The sequence below is a fragment of the Heterodontus francisci genome, chromosome 16 (genome assembly GCF_036365525.1).
Source record: "Heterodontus francisci isolate sHetFra1 chromosome 16, sHetFra1.hap1, whole genome shotgun sequence".
Lineage (NCBI taxonomy): Eukaryota > Metazoa > Chordata > Chondrichthyes > Heterodontiformes > Heterodontidae > Heterodontus > Heterodontus francisci.
Window position 1 is genome coordinate 95,568,637 of NC_090386.1, and position 16,202 is coordinate 95,584,838.

Genomic DNA, 16,202 nt, shown 5'->3' on the forward strand with positions numbered 1-16,202 from the left:
AAAATATTCAAGTAAAACACTCCCTCCCCTGTCCCACAGTATTTTTGAACAAGTTACTCACAGGAGGACCTGTTTTTCCAGTGATTCCAGGGACTCCGCTCTCTCCTGCCAAACCCATCGGCCCAAGAGGACCAGGAACACCATCTGTTCCAGGAACGCCAGCTGGACCAGGGTTACCTTTGGGTCCCACCTCACCGCGAGGTCCCGACTGCAAAAATCAGAAAGGCAAAACAGAATTAATGAAAGATCATCCAGCACTCCGCCACATTTGGTTAAAGGTCACAAATTGAGGTAGTTTGAATAGCTTCAGCCACAAACAGAATTATTTTATAGGATATATAATAAAGACTTCAACAAATGCAAAGGTAACAGATTTATTCTTTCCTACTCCTGTCTCTCTCGCTCTCTCTTCTTCCCTGAATGCACCGGCTTTTCACAGAGTCTGCCACTAGGCCACTGACTGCCATGGATTTTACAACTGCCAGCTGCCTGATCCTTGCCCATCCATTGCAACTCAAGATCAGTTCAATGCAACTTTCAGGTGAGCCTGTAAATGTACGAGGTGGATCTCATTTGGAAAATAACATTCTTTGGGATACCATACCTGAGTCATTTGAGACATATGTGTTGAGTGTAGCAATGACTGACAGGAGAAAGGTGACTTTGGACCTATGGTTCCCCAAGCTCCCAATCAATGGTATTTCTGCAATGACACTTACCTCTCCCTTCTGCCCCTGTGGACCTGGCTGACCCTAAAGGGGAGAAAACAAAGGTGGTTAAAGATTCATGCAAGGCAAGTCTTACAACAGTGTAGCCTCAGACTCATAGTGCCCACCCCTGCAATCTTCTTTGAGTTCAGTAATGCAGGCAGCTCTGACTGTCCGAGGATGAAGAGGTAGCAGGTACCGTGTTTCCACACCAGCTGAATGTTGAGGCCACTGTATCTCTAATGCTACATGTAGGCATGAGGCTGGTACCCAAAAGAACCTCACATTCCATCCATGAACTAAAGAGAATCTCACCACACAATAGAACCTCACAGTACTTTCATTCTCCTACCAATTGCTAACTTACCCCAGAGGGAGTACAACGAAGGTTCACTAGACTGGTTCCTGGGTTGAGGGGATTGTCCCATGAGGAGAGACTGAGAGACGAGGCCTATGTGCCCTGCAGTTTAGAAGAATGAGAGGTGACCTCATTGAAACATATAACATTCTTAAGGGGCTTGACAGGGTAGATGCTGAGAAAATGCTTCCCCTGACTGGGGAATCCAGAACATGGAGTCAGAATAAGGGATCAGCCATTTATGACTGAGAAATGTCTTCATTCAAAGGGTTGGTAATCTTTGGAACTCTCTATCCCAAAGAGATGTGGATGCATAGTTGTTCAGTATATTCATGACAGAGGTTGACAAACCTATGGGTACTAAGGGAATTAAGAGATATGGGAATAGTGAGAGAAGGTGGAGTTGAGGTAGAAGATCAGCCATGATCTTGTTGAATGGCAGAACAGGTTCGAAGGGCCAAATGGCCTCCTCCAGCTCCTATTTCTTATGTTCTTATGTCCCTAATTGTCTATGGGTAGCGGGGAGGGGGGTGGGGGGCGGTGAGGGAATTGTATGGCTGGCAAGTTCCCTGTGTATGCTGCTGATAATTATGTCCACATAATAATGAAGTACAAGCACAAGAGATGCCCAGAAATATATCGGTAATTGCTGATCATGCAGGTAAGAGCGCTGACTCTCTCCGGCCACCCCTTTACTGATTGTGCAAGGCATACCAAGTCCTCACCGATGTGGTAGAGTCTATAGCCGGGCTATCTGAAGACTTATTTCTTTTGGTGTTGGATGTCTGCATATGACACAAATCTACCTTTCCCCATCTCCTCAAGCACAGCCTCCCAATGCACTGTTTGTCAGACCCTCTGACCTGGAGGTGGTAGTAGGTTTAGTAAAGGAGCCAGCAGCACAACCTGACCTCCCAACCTTCACTCATTCTCCAGGGAAGAGGGAGATTTCCATGATGGCACAATCCAGTTCTCACTAAGGTTCCTGAAAAGCCAACAGATGAAAACCATACTGCCCAAAAACCCTTCCTAAATTAGGCTGTTCTGGCCCATTCAGTGCAGCTTTAAGGCAAGACTGCACTTTCTTCATACTGTCCATTTTGACCAGGGTCTGTCTGGTGTTGTTTGCACTGATGTCCATGATACTGCCCGCAGGACCTCATTATCATATTACAACCATAAACACATCATATTATAACAGCTCATCATATCATATTACATATTACAACAGCTCATTATCTTATCACAATCAGCACCTCATTATATTACAACAGCTTTTTTTATTATTTCCAAAATATACTTTATTCATAAAAATCTGCAAAAATTACATTGCCAAACAGTTTCCTTCTATACTATCATGAGTTTCTTCACAACCCTTCCATTTCACTATTGTCATGCCAATTACAGTTTTACATTTACAGCAAATGAAAATATCAACGATACAGTTCGAGGGGTTTCCCATGGATCCAGCCCCTCAGTTCAGCTTGGTGGGGGTCCTTACACTGTGGTCTTTCCCCATTGAGCCTTTGCTGCGGCTGCCCCAAGCTTTAGTGCGTCCCTCAGCACGTAGTCCTGGACCTTGGAATGTGCCAGTCTGCAACATTCGGTGGTGGACAACTGTTTGCGCTGGAAGACCAGCAAGTTTCGGGCAGACCAAAGGGCGTCTGTCACCGAATTGATAGTCCTCCAGCAGCAGTTGATGTTTGTCTCGGTGTGCGTCCCTGGGAACAGCCCATAGAGCACAGACTCCAGTGTTACAGAGCTGCTTGGGATGAACCTCCACAAAAACCACTGCATCTCTTTCCACACCTGCTTTGCAAAGACACATTCCAGGAGGAGGTGAGCGACCATCTCTTCCCCACCACAGCCAACGCGGGGGCACTGTGCGGAGGGGGCGAGACTTCGGGTGTGCATGAAGGATCTGACGGGAAGGGCCCTTCTCACCACCAGCCAAGCTACGTCTTGGTGCTTGTTTAAAAGTTCTGGTGATGAGGCATTCCACCAAATGACTTTGACGGTCTGCTCGGGGAACCATCCGACAGCATCCACCGTCCATTACAACAGCTCATCATATCACAACCAGTACCTCATTATCACATTACAACAGCTCATCATATCAACCCAGCTTATATTATAGTGAGCACCTCATTATCATATTATGACCAGCATCTCATTAACATAATATAAGCAGTAGCTCATTATCATATCACAATCAGCATCTTATCATAATACAACCAGCATATCATAATATTACAGCCAACAGCTCATTATCATAGTACAAGTATTTCATTGTCATATTACAACCAGCAGCTCATTATCATATTGCAATCAACATCTCGTTATATTGAAAGCAGCAGTTTATATAACAGCCAACAGCTCATTATCATATTATAATCTGCATTTCATTAAGACTGGACAGGCAGATGAATATACAAGACTTCTGGGTGATTGATATGACTGGCGATTGTTATTGTTGCTTTATTGATGAATATGTCACGTGCCGTCGGTTGTGATCAATAGCTGTGAGTAACAGTAATTGCCAGATCAGTGTTTGGGTAATACTAAGCTCTTGGTAATCTTTGACTCACCATATCTCCTTTGTCTCCTGGTAGCCCATCAGCCCCTGCCAGCCCCTATAAAAGAGTAAATATATTAGGAGTTAACATGGAACTTAGCATAAAGTCTGTTCCATTCTCAGTGTGCAAGAAGAGGCAGATAAGGGATTGTTAAAAACAAAAATAAACTCTGATTTCTGGAAATCTAATAGAAAGTGATGAAAATGTGCAATAGGTCAGACAACTTATATAAAAGGGGGGTGAAGACAGGTCAACATTTTGGGTCCTGATTGACGTGCAGGGCATTTTCCTCGTTTGATTCCGAAAGGGCTGTAAATGTTAGCCTTTACCACTGATGGAACAGATTCCCTTCCCTTCCTGTCCTGTTGAAATGGGCAGGATCTGCTCCTCTAGCAGACTATCAATGCCATGGTGAAAACCATCCCCATTTAGAGAGGAGGGCATGGCATTGCCACAGGTCACTCACTAACTGACTAAACATCACGGATTGCAAACATTCAGTAATTACAGGGTCCGTGTGAATCTTTTCCCAGAATCTCATAGCAGGACTTTCAGAAAGGGATATTGCCCCAAAAACGTTTGTGAATATGACACTCATGCAGGTTTAAGAAGCAACCCCGGTATTTGCCACTCGGCACAATGGGAACGGGAGAGGCCATTCAGCCCCTCAAGGCTGCTATGCCATTCAATTAGGTCATGGCTGACCTATAGCTTATTTTAACGATAGACATGAAGATTAACAAAAATTATTATATGAACTTTCCTGACTGATTCTCTAATTTGGTTGTAATCCCATTGTTAATCTTAGTGGGAATTTAACTCTAACCTGAGAATCAAACTTTAAATTTAGTCCAGGTCATTGTTACATAAATATGTGCTAAGTTAGTGAAGTCTTGGGCTTACAAACATAGGTACAGGAGGTTATTCAGCCCCTCAAACCTGTTCTGCCATTCAATTAAATCGTAGCTGACCGATATCTTGACTGCACCTTGGTTCCGTACCCTTACCGAACAAAAATCTACTAATTTAAGTTTTGAAATTTTTCAAATGACCCCAAGTCTCAACAGCTTTTTGGGGGAAGAGAGTTCAGATTTCCACTCCCCTTTGTGTGAAGAAGTGCTTCCTGACATCACCCTGAAAAGGCCTAGCTCTAATTTTATGGTTATGCCCCCAAAGACTATCCCTCAGGACGGGGACAGTCTGGATGTTATCTTGGTTTTTCCCTCACTCATTTCTTGATTTTCCCACAAGATGGATATTGGATTTTCCGACATTAGAAGAAGAATTTTTATGCACCATCTGCATTTCTCATTTTTCTTCTAGTTCTTACTGTCACTTACTCCCAGACCAGTGATGTTTCATTAATTTGAGCAAGCAAGTTGGTCTCTTTAACCTTTTACCAGGTTTTTGCCTGGCCCATCAACATCACCGCCAATCCCTAACACTCCCTCCCCACTAGCCTTGCTGACTATCTGGCCAGCCTTTGACCCCATCCCCACTGGCTTTGCTGCCAGTCTTGGTACTGCCAGTGTTGCCAAATTTATTGAGGGTAACTTTCACCTTTTCCCCTGGGCATTGATCTGATGAGTGGATCACCCACATGTTGCAGAAAACGTAAGGTTTTCAACCCATTGATGCCAATGGGAATTGTGCAGTTTCTATAATGAATGGCCAATCTGTAATGCCAGATTCAGAACCTACCTGTGAGTTGAAAATCTACCTCAATAAATCTGGGAATTCACGGGTCGACACCAGAAAAAAAAAACACAAATGCTGCCAGATTGTCGAAAATGAAACATCTAAATCAGGGAAGGGAAGCTGCCATAATAAAAACAGAAAGTGCTGGAAATACTCGATGACCTTTTATCATCTGTTCTGATGAAAGATCAGACCTGAAACATTAACTCTGTTTCTCTCTCCACAGATGCTGCCAGACCTGCTGACTATTTCCAGCACTTTCTGTTTTTATTTCAGATTTCCAGCATCTGCAGTATTTTGCTTTTATTTAAGGGAAGCTGTTGCCCTCACCCTGTCTGGGCCAATGCATGACTCCAGCCCCAACACAAAATTGTTGACTCTTAATGTTGTGCAGCGGCCTAGCAAGCCACTCAGTTATTACAAACAATCAAAATTGTTCAGGGCACCTAGGGCTGGGTGACAACAGGCTTCAACAGTTCAAGAAAAAGGCTTACCATAGCCCAAATGTCTTAAGGGGCATTAGGAAACAGGCAATAAATGCTGGACTTGCCAGCAATGCCCAAATAAATAATAAAAATGACCATGCAGAATGTAACACATATGTAACATCCCTGTTCAAGAAAGGAGATAAATAGAAAACAGGAAACTATCGGCCAGGTTAGCTCAACATCGGTCATTGGGAAAATGCTGGAATCCATCATTAAGGAAGTAGTAGCAGAACATTTAGAAAATTATAATAAAACCTTGTTGACTTTGCTTGATTGTATGAAAGGGAAATCGTGTTTGACAAAAGTATTAGAGTTCTTTGAGGATGCAACGAGCAGGGTGGATAAAGGAGAACCGGTAAATGTAGTGTATTTGGATTTCTAAAAGGCATTCGATAAGGATTTTTAAAAATTCATTCATGGGATGTGGGCATCGCTGGCTAGGCCAGCATTTATTGCCTATCCCTAATTGCCCTTGAGAAGGTGGTGGTGAGCTGCCTTCTTGAACTGCTGCAGTCCATGTGGGGTAGGTACACCCACAGTGCTGTTAGGAAGGGAGTTCCAGGATTTTGACCTAGCAACTGTGAAGGAACGGCGATATAATTCCAAGTCAGGATGGTGTGTGGCTTGCAGGGGAAGTTGCAGGTGGTGGTGTTCCCATGCATTTGCTGCCCTTGTCCTTCTAGGTGGTAGAGGTTGCGGGTTTGGAAAGTGCTGTCTAAGGAGCCTTGGTGGGTTGCTGCAATGCATCTTGTGGATGGTACACACTGCTGCTACTATGCGTCGGTGGTGGAGGGAGTGAATGTTTGTAGATGGGGTGCCAATCAAGCGGGCTGCTTTGTCTTGGATGGTGTCGAGCTTCTTGAGTTTTGTTGGAGCTGCACCCATCCAAGCAAGTGTGGATATTCCATCACACTCCTGACTTGTGCCTTGTAGATGGTAGACAGGCTTTGGGGAGTCAGGAGGTTAGTTACTCGCCGCAGGATTTCTAGCCTCTGACCTGCTCTTGTAGACACAGTATTTATATGGCTACTCCAGTTCAGTTTCAGTGCCACTTAAAAGGTTACTGCACAAGTTAAGAGCTCATGGTGTTGGTGGTAATATAGGAGCATGGATAAAGGATTGGCTAACTAACCAAAAACAGTGTGTCAGGATAAATGGGTCATTTTCAGGATGGCAAACTGTAACTAGTGGAGTGCCACAGGGATCAGTGCTGTGACCTCAACTATTTACTATTTATATTAATGACTTGGGTGAAGGGATCGAGTGTATTGTAGCCAATTTGCTGATGATAAAAAGATAGGTGGGAAAGCAAGTTGCGAGGAGGATACAAGAGAGCCTGCAAAGGAATATAGATAGATTGAGTGGGCGAAAATTTGGCAGATGGGGTACAATGTGGGAAAATGTGAGGTTATCCACTTTGCTAGTAAGAATTGAAAAGCAAAATATTATTTAAATGGACAGAGACTGCAGAATGCTGCAGTACAGAGGGATCTGGGTGTCTTCGTACATGAATCACAAAACTTTAGCATGCATGTACAGAAAGCAAATAAGAACACAAATGGAATTTTGGCCTATATTGCAAGGGGAATAGAGTTTTAAAGTAGGGAAGTCTTGCTACAACTATACAGGCATTGGTGAGACTGCACCTACAGTACTGTGTACAGATTTTGTCTCCATATTTAAGGAGGGATATACTTGCATTGGGAGCATTTCAGAGAAGGTTCACTCGATTGATTCCTGGGATGAAGGGGTTGTCTTATGAAGAAAGGTTGAGCAGGTTGGGCCTATAGTCATTGGAGTTTAGAAGAATGAGGGGTGATCTTATTAAAACATATAAGATTCTGAGGCGGCTTAACAGGGGAATTGCTGAGAGGATGTTTCCCGTCGTGGTGGAGTCTAGAACTAGGGGGCACAGTTTCAAAATAAGGGGCCTCCCATTTAAGACGGAGATGCAGAGTTTCTTCTCTCAGGGAATCATTAATCTTTGGAATTCTCTTCCCCAGTGAGCAGCAGAGGCTGGGTCATTGAATATATTCAAGGCTGAGTTAGACAGATTTTTGATCTACAAGGGAGTCAAAGTTTATGGCGCACAGGCAGGAAAGTGGAGTTAAGGCCATGATCAGATCAGCCATGATCTTATTGAATGGTGAAGCAGGCTCGAGGGGCTGAATGGCCTCCTCCTGTTCCTATATCTTACATTCTGGAATGGCGCATTCCACTTGCTGCTTCAATCTGCACAGCCAAAACCAAACAAAAAATATTGTTTGGCCCCAGATGCAAGTTAAGACCTTGGGACCCAGAAAAGAGTAAATCAAAAACTTATTTCTATTTACAGTTGTGAGGTCAGTTAGAGAGTATTACAATTGGATAAGTACTAGCAGAGATCACAAGAGATTTGTCTAACAGGGGAATTGGAAACAGCTACTAAATTCATTACCTCCAACTGGAAAGTTAAACAAACAAAAAACAAATTGGGGACTCCTCTCTGGTTAAATAGAAAAGATGTGAAATGGAGCTTGCATATCAGTTCACAGTGGAACATAAAAAACAGGAGGAGGCCATTTAGCCGCTCGAACCTGTTCTGCCATTCAATGAGATCATGGCTGATCTGTGACCTAACTCCATATGCACACCTTTGCTCCATATCGCTCAATGTCTTTGGTTTACAAAAATCTATCAATCTCGGATTTAAACCTAATAATTGGCACAGCATCATTGCTGTTTGTGCAAGAGTCTCCCAGGCTCCTAGCACCCTTTGCATGTAGAAGTGTTTCCTAATCTCACTCCCGTAAGGTCTGACTCTAACTTTTAGTCTATGTCCCCTAGTCCTAGACTCCCCAACCAGTGGAAATAGTTACTCTCTATCTACCCTATCAGTTTCCCTCAATATCTTGAAAACTTCGATCCAATCACTCCATAACCTTCTAAGTTGCAGGAAATACAACCTGCAAGTTTGTGTGATCTGTCCTCGCAATTTAACCCTTGGAGTCCAGGTATCATTCTGGTAAATCTACTGGAATTGTACAAATAAAGTCACATTAGCTCAGTCTAACAGGGAACGGAGATACATGTTCGAAAAACCTTAGCATATCACCAAGACACTCTTAGATAACGTTTGGAAGGTTGGTCCAAATGCAGAGAGTATGTTCTCACAGCGAGTCCAAACATCAAAGACTTCCCTTACATAGAGCATTCTGAGATTGAGGCCCTGCTCCTAGAGTTGCCAACCGTCCAGGATTGTCCTGGAGTCTCCAGGAATGGAAGATTTATCTCCAGGGTACTGCCAGGAGCAACCCAGCAGAAAAAAAATCACATAAAAAAAATTCTTTCAACACTGGCTTATTAGTTTTATAACTGAAAAGGCTGTTTGACAGACAGTCAAGAATGATCCAATTGGCTGTGGGAAGGCGGGGCACTACGAGGATGGACATGTTGGGTGACCAATGGCAGGAGTGTGGGGTGGGGCAGTTGGGGTGAGAACATAATATGTTAAATCCTCCAGAAATGTATCCAGTCAGACTTGGCAACAATACTTGCAACCAGGGGCTCAATAGTTGAAAAGAATCTCAGCAGGAACTTCAGTGGAAGGAATAATTTTCTTACCTGGTTACCTTTGGGACCAGATGCTCCAACAGGACCCTGAGGAAGGCAAAAAAAACACCAAATAATTAGCTGGCTGTGAAGAAAAAATTCTTCAACTCTGAGGAAACAGAGAGAAGGCATCACTCACCCAATCCTACAATCACCACTGAAGGTTAGAAAACTGAGTCAGCATGCGACAGATGTTGACCAACACACTCAGAACAACATTTTTCTGCTGGGCTGCTCCCAGTAGTATTGTGGAGATAAATTTTCCCAGTTATTCACCTGTCCCTATACCCTCAGGCCCAGTGTTCAGAAAGAACCTTCTTTTATACAACCCGGCAGTACAGTAGGAGGATATTCACCTCACTTGATTTGCACTGGCTCTTTGAAAAAGCTATCCAATTAGTCCCACTCCCCCTACAAGAAATTCTCCTCATCATTTCTCTGATACTTTTGACAATTATCTTAAATTCGTGTCCTCTGGTTAACCGACCCTCCTGCCAGTAGAAACAGTTTCTCCTTATTTACTCTATCAAAACTCTTCATAATTTTGAACACCCTGATTAAATCTTCTCTTAACTTTCTCTGGAGAGCAATCGCAGCTTCTCCACTCTCCATATAACTGAAGTCCTTCAATCCAGTAAATCTCCTCTGCACCCTCTCCAAGGCTTCAACATCCTGATGTCACATTTGCCTTCAAATGTATCTCTGTACCACAAAACAATATTTGTAGAGACACACACATCTTGCTTCAATTGTTATACTTCAAGAAGTCTCACACACACAGCCGTGCACATACACACAAAAAGAATGTATTACACATGCACCTCATTAGTTCAAAAGCCATGTTAATGAAACAGCAACAAATCATGATTGATCTACCTTTTCAAAACAAAAAACCTACGAAACATAAGGGCTGAATTTTCACCATGGAGGCGGGAATCAGGAGCTGGATTTGTTTTTGGGTCAGAAACCCCCTTCAGTGGGAAACTGATTAAAGTTCAGATTTTCACTGGGTTGAGCCCTTAATTGATATGGAGACGGGTTTCCCGTCCACTTAGAGTCAATGGGGGAGGGAGCGGAGGTGGGTCAGATGAAATGTGGGACTGATTTAGCCTCCCCACGGCAGCCATCACTGAGGCTGCTGGTTGTCCTGATGGAGAGATCTGCAGTTTGTGTCAAAGCCATCCACTGCCCAGAGGGAAGTGAGATGCCACAGGGGAGCTGGAGGCCTGGAACCCGGGGCAGGGCGGCCCCTCGTTTCATCGATGCAAACCTGGATCTAATGCGTGAGGGAGAGGAGAGAGGTCCTCTTTCCAGAGGGTGGCAGGAGGAGGCCAACTCCTCATGCAGCAGGGGCACCTTTCTGTTCAGCGTCATCTCCCTCTAACTCCTCCTCTCCCACCTGCTGCCCCAATGAGCTGTCTCCTTCCTGGTTCTTACTGTCCTCAAAGTCCACACCTCTCTGGAAGGCCATGTTATGGAGAGCGCAGCAGACCACCACAATGAGAGAGACCATTGCAGGAAGGTATTGGAGGAAACTGCCCAACTGATCCAGGCACCAGAATTGTACCTTGATGGCCTGCTCAATGGTTGTCCTAGTCAGCAGGTGGCTTTAGTTGTGCCTCTATCTGGGGCTCCTGTAGAGGAGAGATTATCCATGTCTTCAAGGGATATCCCTTGTCCCTAGGATCCAACCACTCACTTTGGGGGTTGGAGTGAAGATCTGCGGCTGACTGGACTGCTGGAGGATGAAGGAGTTATAGCAGTTGCCAGGAAAGTGAGTGCACACATGGAGGAAACTCTTGTTGTGGTCACAGACCAGCTGAACTTTGAGGGAGTGGAAACCCTGTCTGTTGATGAATCTGACTGGTCGGTCACTGGGTGCCTTGAAGCCCACATCGATGATGCCCTGCACCTGGGGGAATCCAGCAATGGCAAGGAAACCCACTCCCCTCTGTCCCCACGAGGCCGCTTCTGTTGTGAAATGAATGTGCTGTCCAGCTCCGGCAAATATCAGTGAGCTGTGAGATGCAGTGGGGTGCAGCAACTTGCAATATGTTACCAAGATCTGCAAAAGATCCTTAGAAGGAGCCAGAAGCGAATAAATTCAAGGCCACAGTGACTTGATGACTACTGGCAGGGTATGACGACCAGTGCTGCGAGGTGTGCGGTCCTCGGCGACGAGGTCACAGATGTTTGTGACCATCTACCTGGAGAGTCACAATCTCCTGCAGCACTGGGTCTTGGTCATCTCCAGGTAGCTCCAACTTCAGTGGTAGATCCTGTGTTGAGGGTATGGCCTCCGTTACCTTCCTGCCCCTCTTTCCTCTCCCATATCCCCCTGTTGCCTGGAGCTCCACCTTTTCTGTGGAGGATGTTGTCGCTTTCTGTCACTGGGCCCAAAATCTGACAGTCTTACCCCTATTGCCAATTGCAGCCATCCTTCTGGGCAGGTGGCCGCCCAATTATCATTGGCAGCCTTGCCCCCTGCTCTTCTGCCCCCACGATGCCAGGGAGTGATGATTCCGTTCAATGCCCAAGTGCTGAGTGCCCGCTCTCCCCACCAATGTGCTGCATCAGGAACACCTCCTTATCAAAGGACAAGTCCTCCCCTGCCTTGCTGACACTCTTATTGGGCCATGACTGGCTCCCCACTCTGTACCTGTCTCCTTCCAGCAGATCTGTAACAGACAGCATGTGTAACCTGTGTGTCCCCTACAAAATTCCACCCTTCAACGTAAACAAGTTCTCATGAGCATAAAAACTACTTTCATTGGCCTCAATAAAGGAGGGGAGTGGGATTTCTGTCCCACCTTCCCACCACCCTGCTGAACGTTGCTGGTGCCATGAACAGCATCCCGAAACTGACTCACCAGCCAGTGCTGGTATTTTTGGGGCTCTCCCACCTCCGTTTCTGCCCTCGGTGGGCGGGTGGGTGGGTGCACGAAAATTCAGCCCCTTGTCTTTCCCCGCTACCCTCAGCAACATCAATTATCCTCTAACTTAGCCCAGTTCCCCTGCACAGGGGGCAGGTGAGCCGCAGCCTTAAAGGGACAGGCAAGCAATGCAGTTCCACCTTGGTCACAACATTCTCCAACTGCCAGACTAACCATGAGCAGCAACAGGGGACATCAGCTCATCCTCATAGAATGAGTATGGTGGATGCAATCGTCTTCTGACAAAGATGCAGGTAACTTTGAGGCAGCAAAAAAAAAAAGGACATCTAACCAGAGTCTGTGAAAAGAATTGGGGTTGAAAATTTCCTACAGTGTTCCAGTAAAACAACATTGAGTTCAATTATTTCAGGTAATAAGCTCTGCCCCCATTTTTTTCCCGTTCTCATATGTTTCTGCTTGTTCCCCCCCCCCACCCCCCACCCCATTTCTTTCTTAATTTCTTTACTTTGTGTTCGGACGGCTATCCTGCCACTTACACCTCATCCAGACCCATCTTTGTTTCTTTACTTGGCTTTGTACCATGAAACTTTTTGTCATTTAATCTCTCCTGTCTTCCATCCGATCACAGACCTTCCCTTTTGTTCTTCTTCCCACCCTCCCCCTTTCACTTGCTCAAAACCTATTACATTTCTAACCTTTCCCAGTTCTGATGAAGGCCATCGACCTGAAACGTTAACTCTGTTTCTCTCTCCACTGACGCTGTCTGACCTGCTGAGTATTTCTAGCATTTTCTCTTTTTGTTTCAGATTTCCAGCATCTGTACTATTTTGCTTTTGAAAATTAGGTACTTAACCAAAAGTGCAAGAATGAAAAAAACCATACTGTCCATCCAGTCAGTCTTCTGTTGTCTTCGCAGATGCAACTGTTAATATGTTTCTCTTCAAGGGGACAGATGTAGTTTAATTTCTGACCTTATTGAGATACTGTGTTGGCTTTTACAGTGGGCGGGGGGACTGGTCCACTGGCCGAAAGCTCGGTGGCGATCACCCCTCTGCCGGGCCTGGGGATCCAGACCAGATTTTACAGTCCCCAGGCTGTTAACTGGTCTTGGGCGGGACTTCCACCTCCTTGAGGCAGGAAGACCCGCCTAATGGAGCTGTTGGCCAGTGGGCCAGCAGCTCTTAGTCCCAGCAGCACCACCAGAAGCAGTGGCCACTGCTGGGACTACACCCAGCTTCAGGATGAAGGTGACACACGGTAAAGGCCTGTTACCTGACCCGGATCCGACGGGTCCCGAGGACATGTGTCGGGTTCGGGCTCAGGTCGGGTCAGGCTGGACACACACGGTAAGTGCTCTGCCGGTTAAGTACTGAAATTATAAAAACTTACCTGAGCTGGGAGTCCGGGACGAAACTGAGTCTGCGCAGCGGGCGAGTGACGTCACTATGATGTCATCACGCATGCGCTGCAGCTTCGTGGAGCCACCCAAGATTAAGGTAAGTAAAGGGATGGCTAGCTCGGGTCAGGTCGGGTTGGGGTCGGGTCGAAATTGGAGGGACTCGGGCTGGGTCGGGCTTGAGTCCACTGTGGATCAGTCGGGTTTGGATCGGTTTCTTTTTCCTGACCTGGGCGGGTCTTTAACGGACGGCACCAGAAAAGGGGTAAGTTTTTGGGGTCTCCGGGGGCAATCCGTTGAGCCCTGGTGAGGCAAGAGGGGTTGACTGGGGGGGGGGGGGGGGATGGCGGGTGGCGGGGGCTGTTGGGCGTTGGAGGCGGTTGGGCTTCGGGGGCAGCCTTTGTGGGGCACAAGGTGCCCGATCAGGAGGGTCCACCCCTCCCAGCCCGCTAGAAGGCCATCTAGTTTTATCAGGCGGGTTTTCTGAGGCCTCAGCTGCCCACCAGCCAAATGTAAAATCCCGGTGGCGGCGGGAAGAGGCTCTTAAATGAGAGCTAATTGGCCACTTAAGGGCCTCGATTGTCCTGGGACAGGCGGGCCGTTTCTCGCCATCGCCGTCACACATAAATTGGCACTGGAGGCGAGAGCAGGTCAGGAAGAGCCCTCCCAGCCTTCCACTCCATTTTACGCCCCCTCCCCACCCCCACCACCAGCCCGCTCTTTTTGGGGGGGCGGGGGGGGCGTAAAATTCCGGCCACTATGTTAAATTGAACACAACGGATCCATGCTTATTGCTGCTCAGTTCCTTACAGTTTTATTCTGAGAGAGGCCAGGCACAAGCCTACTATCAACGAGGTGCTTCCAAGAATAAGAACAGGAAATAAAAGCTGGGAGACACACAGCTGCAGCCCAGAACTTCCCTTATATCTGGGAACCTTGTAACAGCCAAACAAACTGTTTGCAATGTTTGGACAGAGGGTTTGCAATGGTTGGAACAGGAGCTTATGCAGTGAAGAGCTGAGCCGTATAAATCAGCTTCAGTCTGTACTGTTATGTAACCTTAGGTGTTGCCGATTCCCCTGCGCTAGGATTGCAGGAGCATGGATAGCTGAACGACAGGAAGGCATTGGCTCTGATGCCCTCCGCAGTACAATAGCCCATTGACATTCACTTTAAGGTTCAGAGATGAATGGCCATTTGGATGAGGCACACTGAACACATGCACCTATGGACTCATACCTTGAGCAACAGTCATTGTGTTTAGGAAAGAAGGGGAGAGAGAGAGCAAAAACTGGCAGAGGAAAGCAAACTGTAAAAACATTAATAAAAGTTTTCTTTTCCAGTTGCAGTACTGGGGAAACAAAGGTGTGTCTATGCTCAGAGGCTGAACACGGTTACCCAGAAACAGCACACAGCCAGACTTCAAACCTCCCTTTGAGGACCAGATCAGGAAACGGAAAGGCTGCCTGAACACAGAGGGTAATCGTAGAAATTCATAACCCAGAGCCGTAAACCAAACAGAGTCTGACCAGGAGACAGGGAGCTGCAGAAACATATTTGGAAGCCAGTTATAAAGGACCAGAGGGTAACTTGGCCAAGCTAAGGACAAGCAGAATAGAGCTGGATAAAACTTGAGAGGTTATCAGAAACTGCTTCTGAACATAACTATGTGAGGCAGAGAACAAGGGGCAGGAGCTATAATAAAAACAAGAAATGCTGGAACCACTCAGCGGGTCTGGCAGCATCTGTGGAAAGAGAAGCAGAGTTAATGTTTCGGAACTGTTCCGAAGTTCCGATGAAGGGTCACTGACCCGAAACGTTAACTCTGCTTCTCTTACCACAGATGCTGCCAGACCTGCTGAGTGGTTCCAGCATTTCTTGTTTTTATTTCAGATTTCCAGCATCCGCAGTATTTTGCTTTTATTTAAGGGGCAGGAGCTATATCGGTTTAGCGTTTAAATGTCCAGTAGCAATTTTGAACTTAGTGAAAGTACAGGCTGTAGTAGAGGTTGCTAACCCTCCAGGATTGCCCTGGCGTCTCCAGGAATTAAAGGTTAATCTCCAGGTCACTGCTGCGAACAATCCCAAAACATCCCATTGGGTAATGGTGTGGGAAGGCGGGGTGTCGTGAGGTTGGACATGTCAGCTGACCAATGGCAGGAGTGTGAGGGTGGGGCAGTTGGCAGGAGGGTATCATGGTGAAACCTCCAGGATTATGTCCAATCAGATTTGGAAACCCTAGGCTGTAGTGATTGTATTGAAGGCTCAGCTAATTGGATAGTTCTTTCAAAGTGACAGCACAGGCATGATGGGTCAAATGGCCTCCTTCTGTACTGCAAGAGTATATGAATGGTCAAGGCTGAAGTTGAACAAAATCTAGGAGTCTTAGTTCACTCAACGTGGCCAATCACTGTATAGGGTCACTGCAGAGCTCAATGGTTCAGTAATAGGCAGCAATCTAATGATTTCTCCACTGAATAATAACAAGAACACT

General features: G+C 46.1%; 1 protein-coding gene across 1 annotated transcript in view; it reads right to left on the reverse strand.

The window, feature by feature from the left end:
• Positions 1–16,202, reverse strand: part of col9a3 (collagen, type IX, alpha 3) — a 98,653-nt gene that overhangs the window by 41,472 nt on the left and 40,979 nt on the right. Inside the window, exons 10-13 of the mRNA XM_068048592.1 lie at positions 9,431–9,466; positions 3,654–3,698; positions 720–752; positions 62–208 (exon numbers count right to left, since the gene is read on the reverse strand). Of these exons, the coding sequence (XP_067904693.1) occupies positions 62–208; positions 720–752; positions 3,654–3,698; positions 9,431–9,466 (261 nt within the window). The remainder of the gene's footprint in view (positions 1–61; positions 209–719; positions 753–3,653; positions 3,699–9,430; positions 9,467–16,202) is intronic.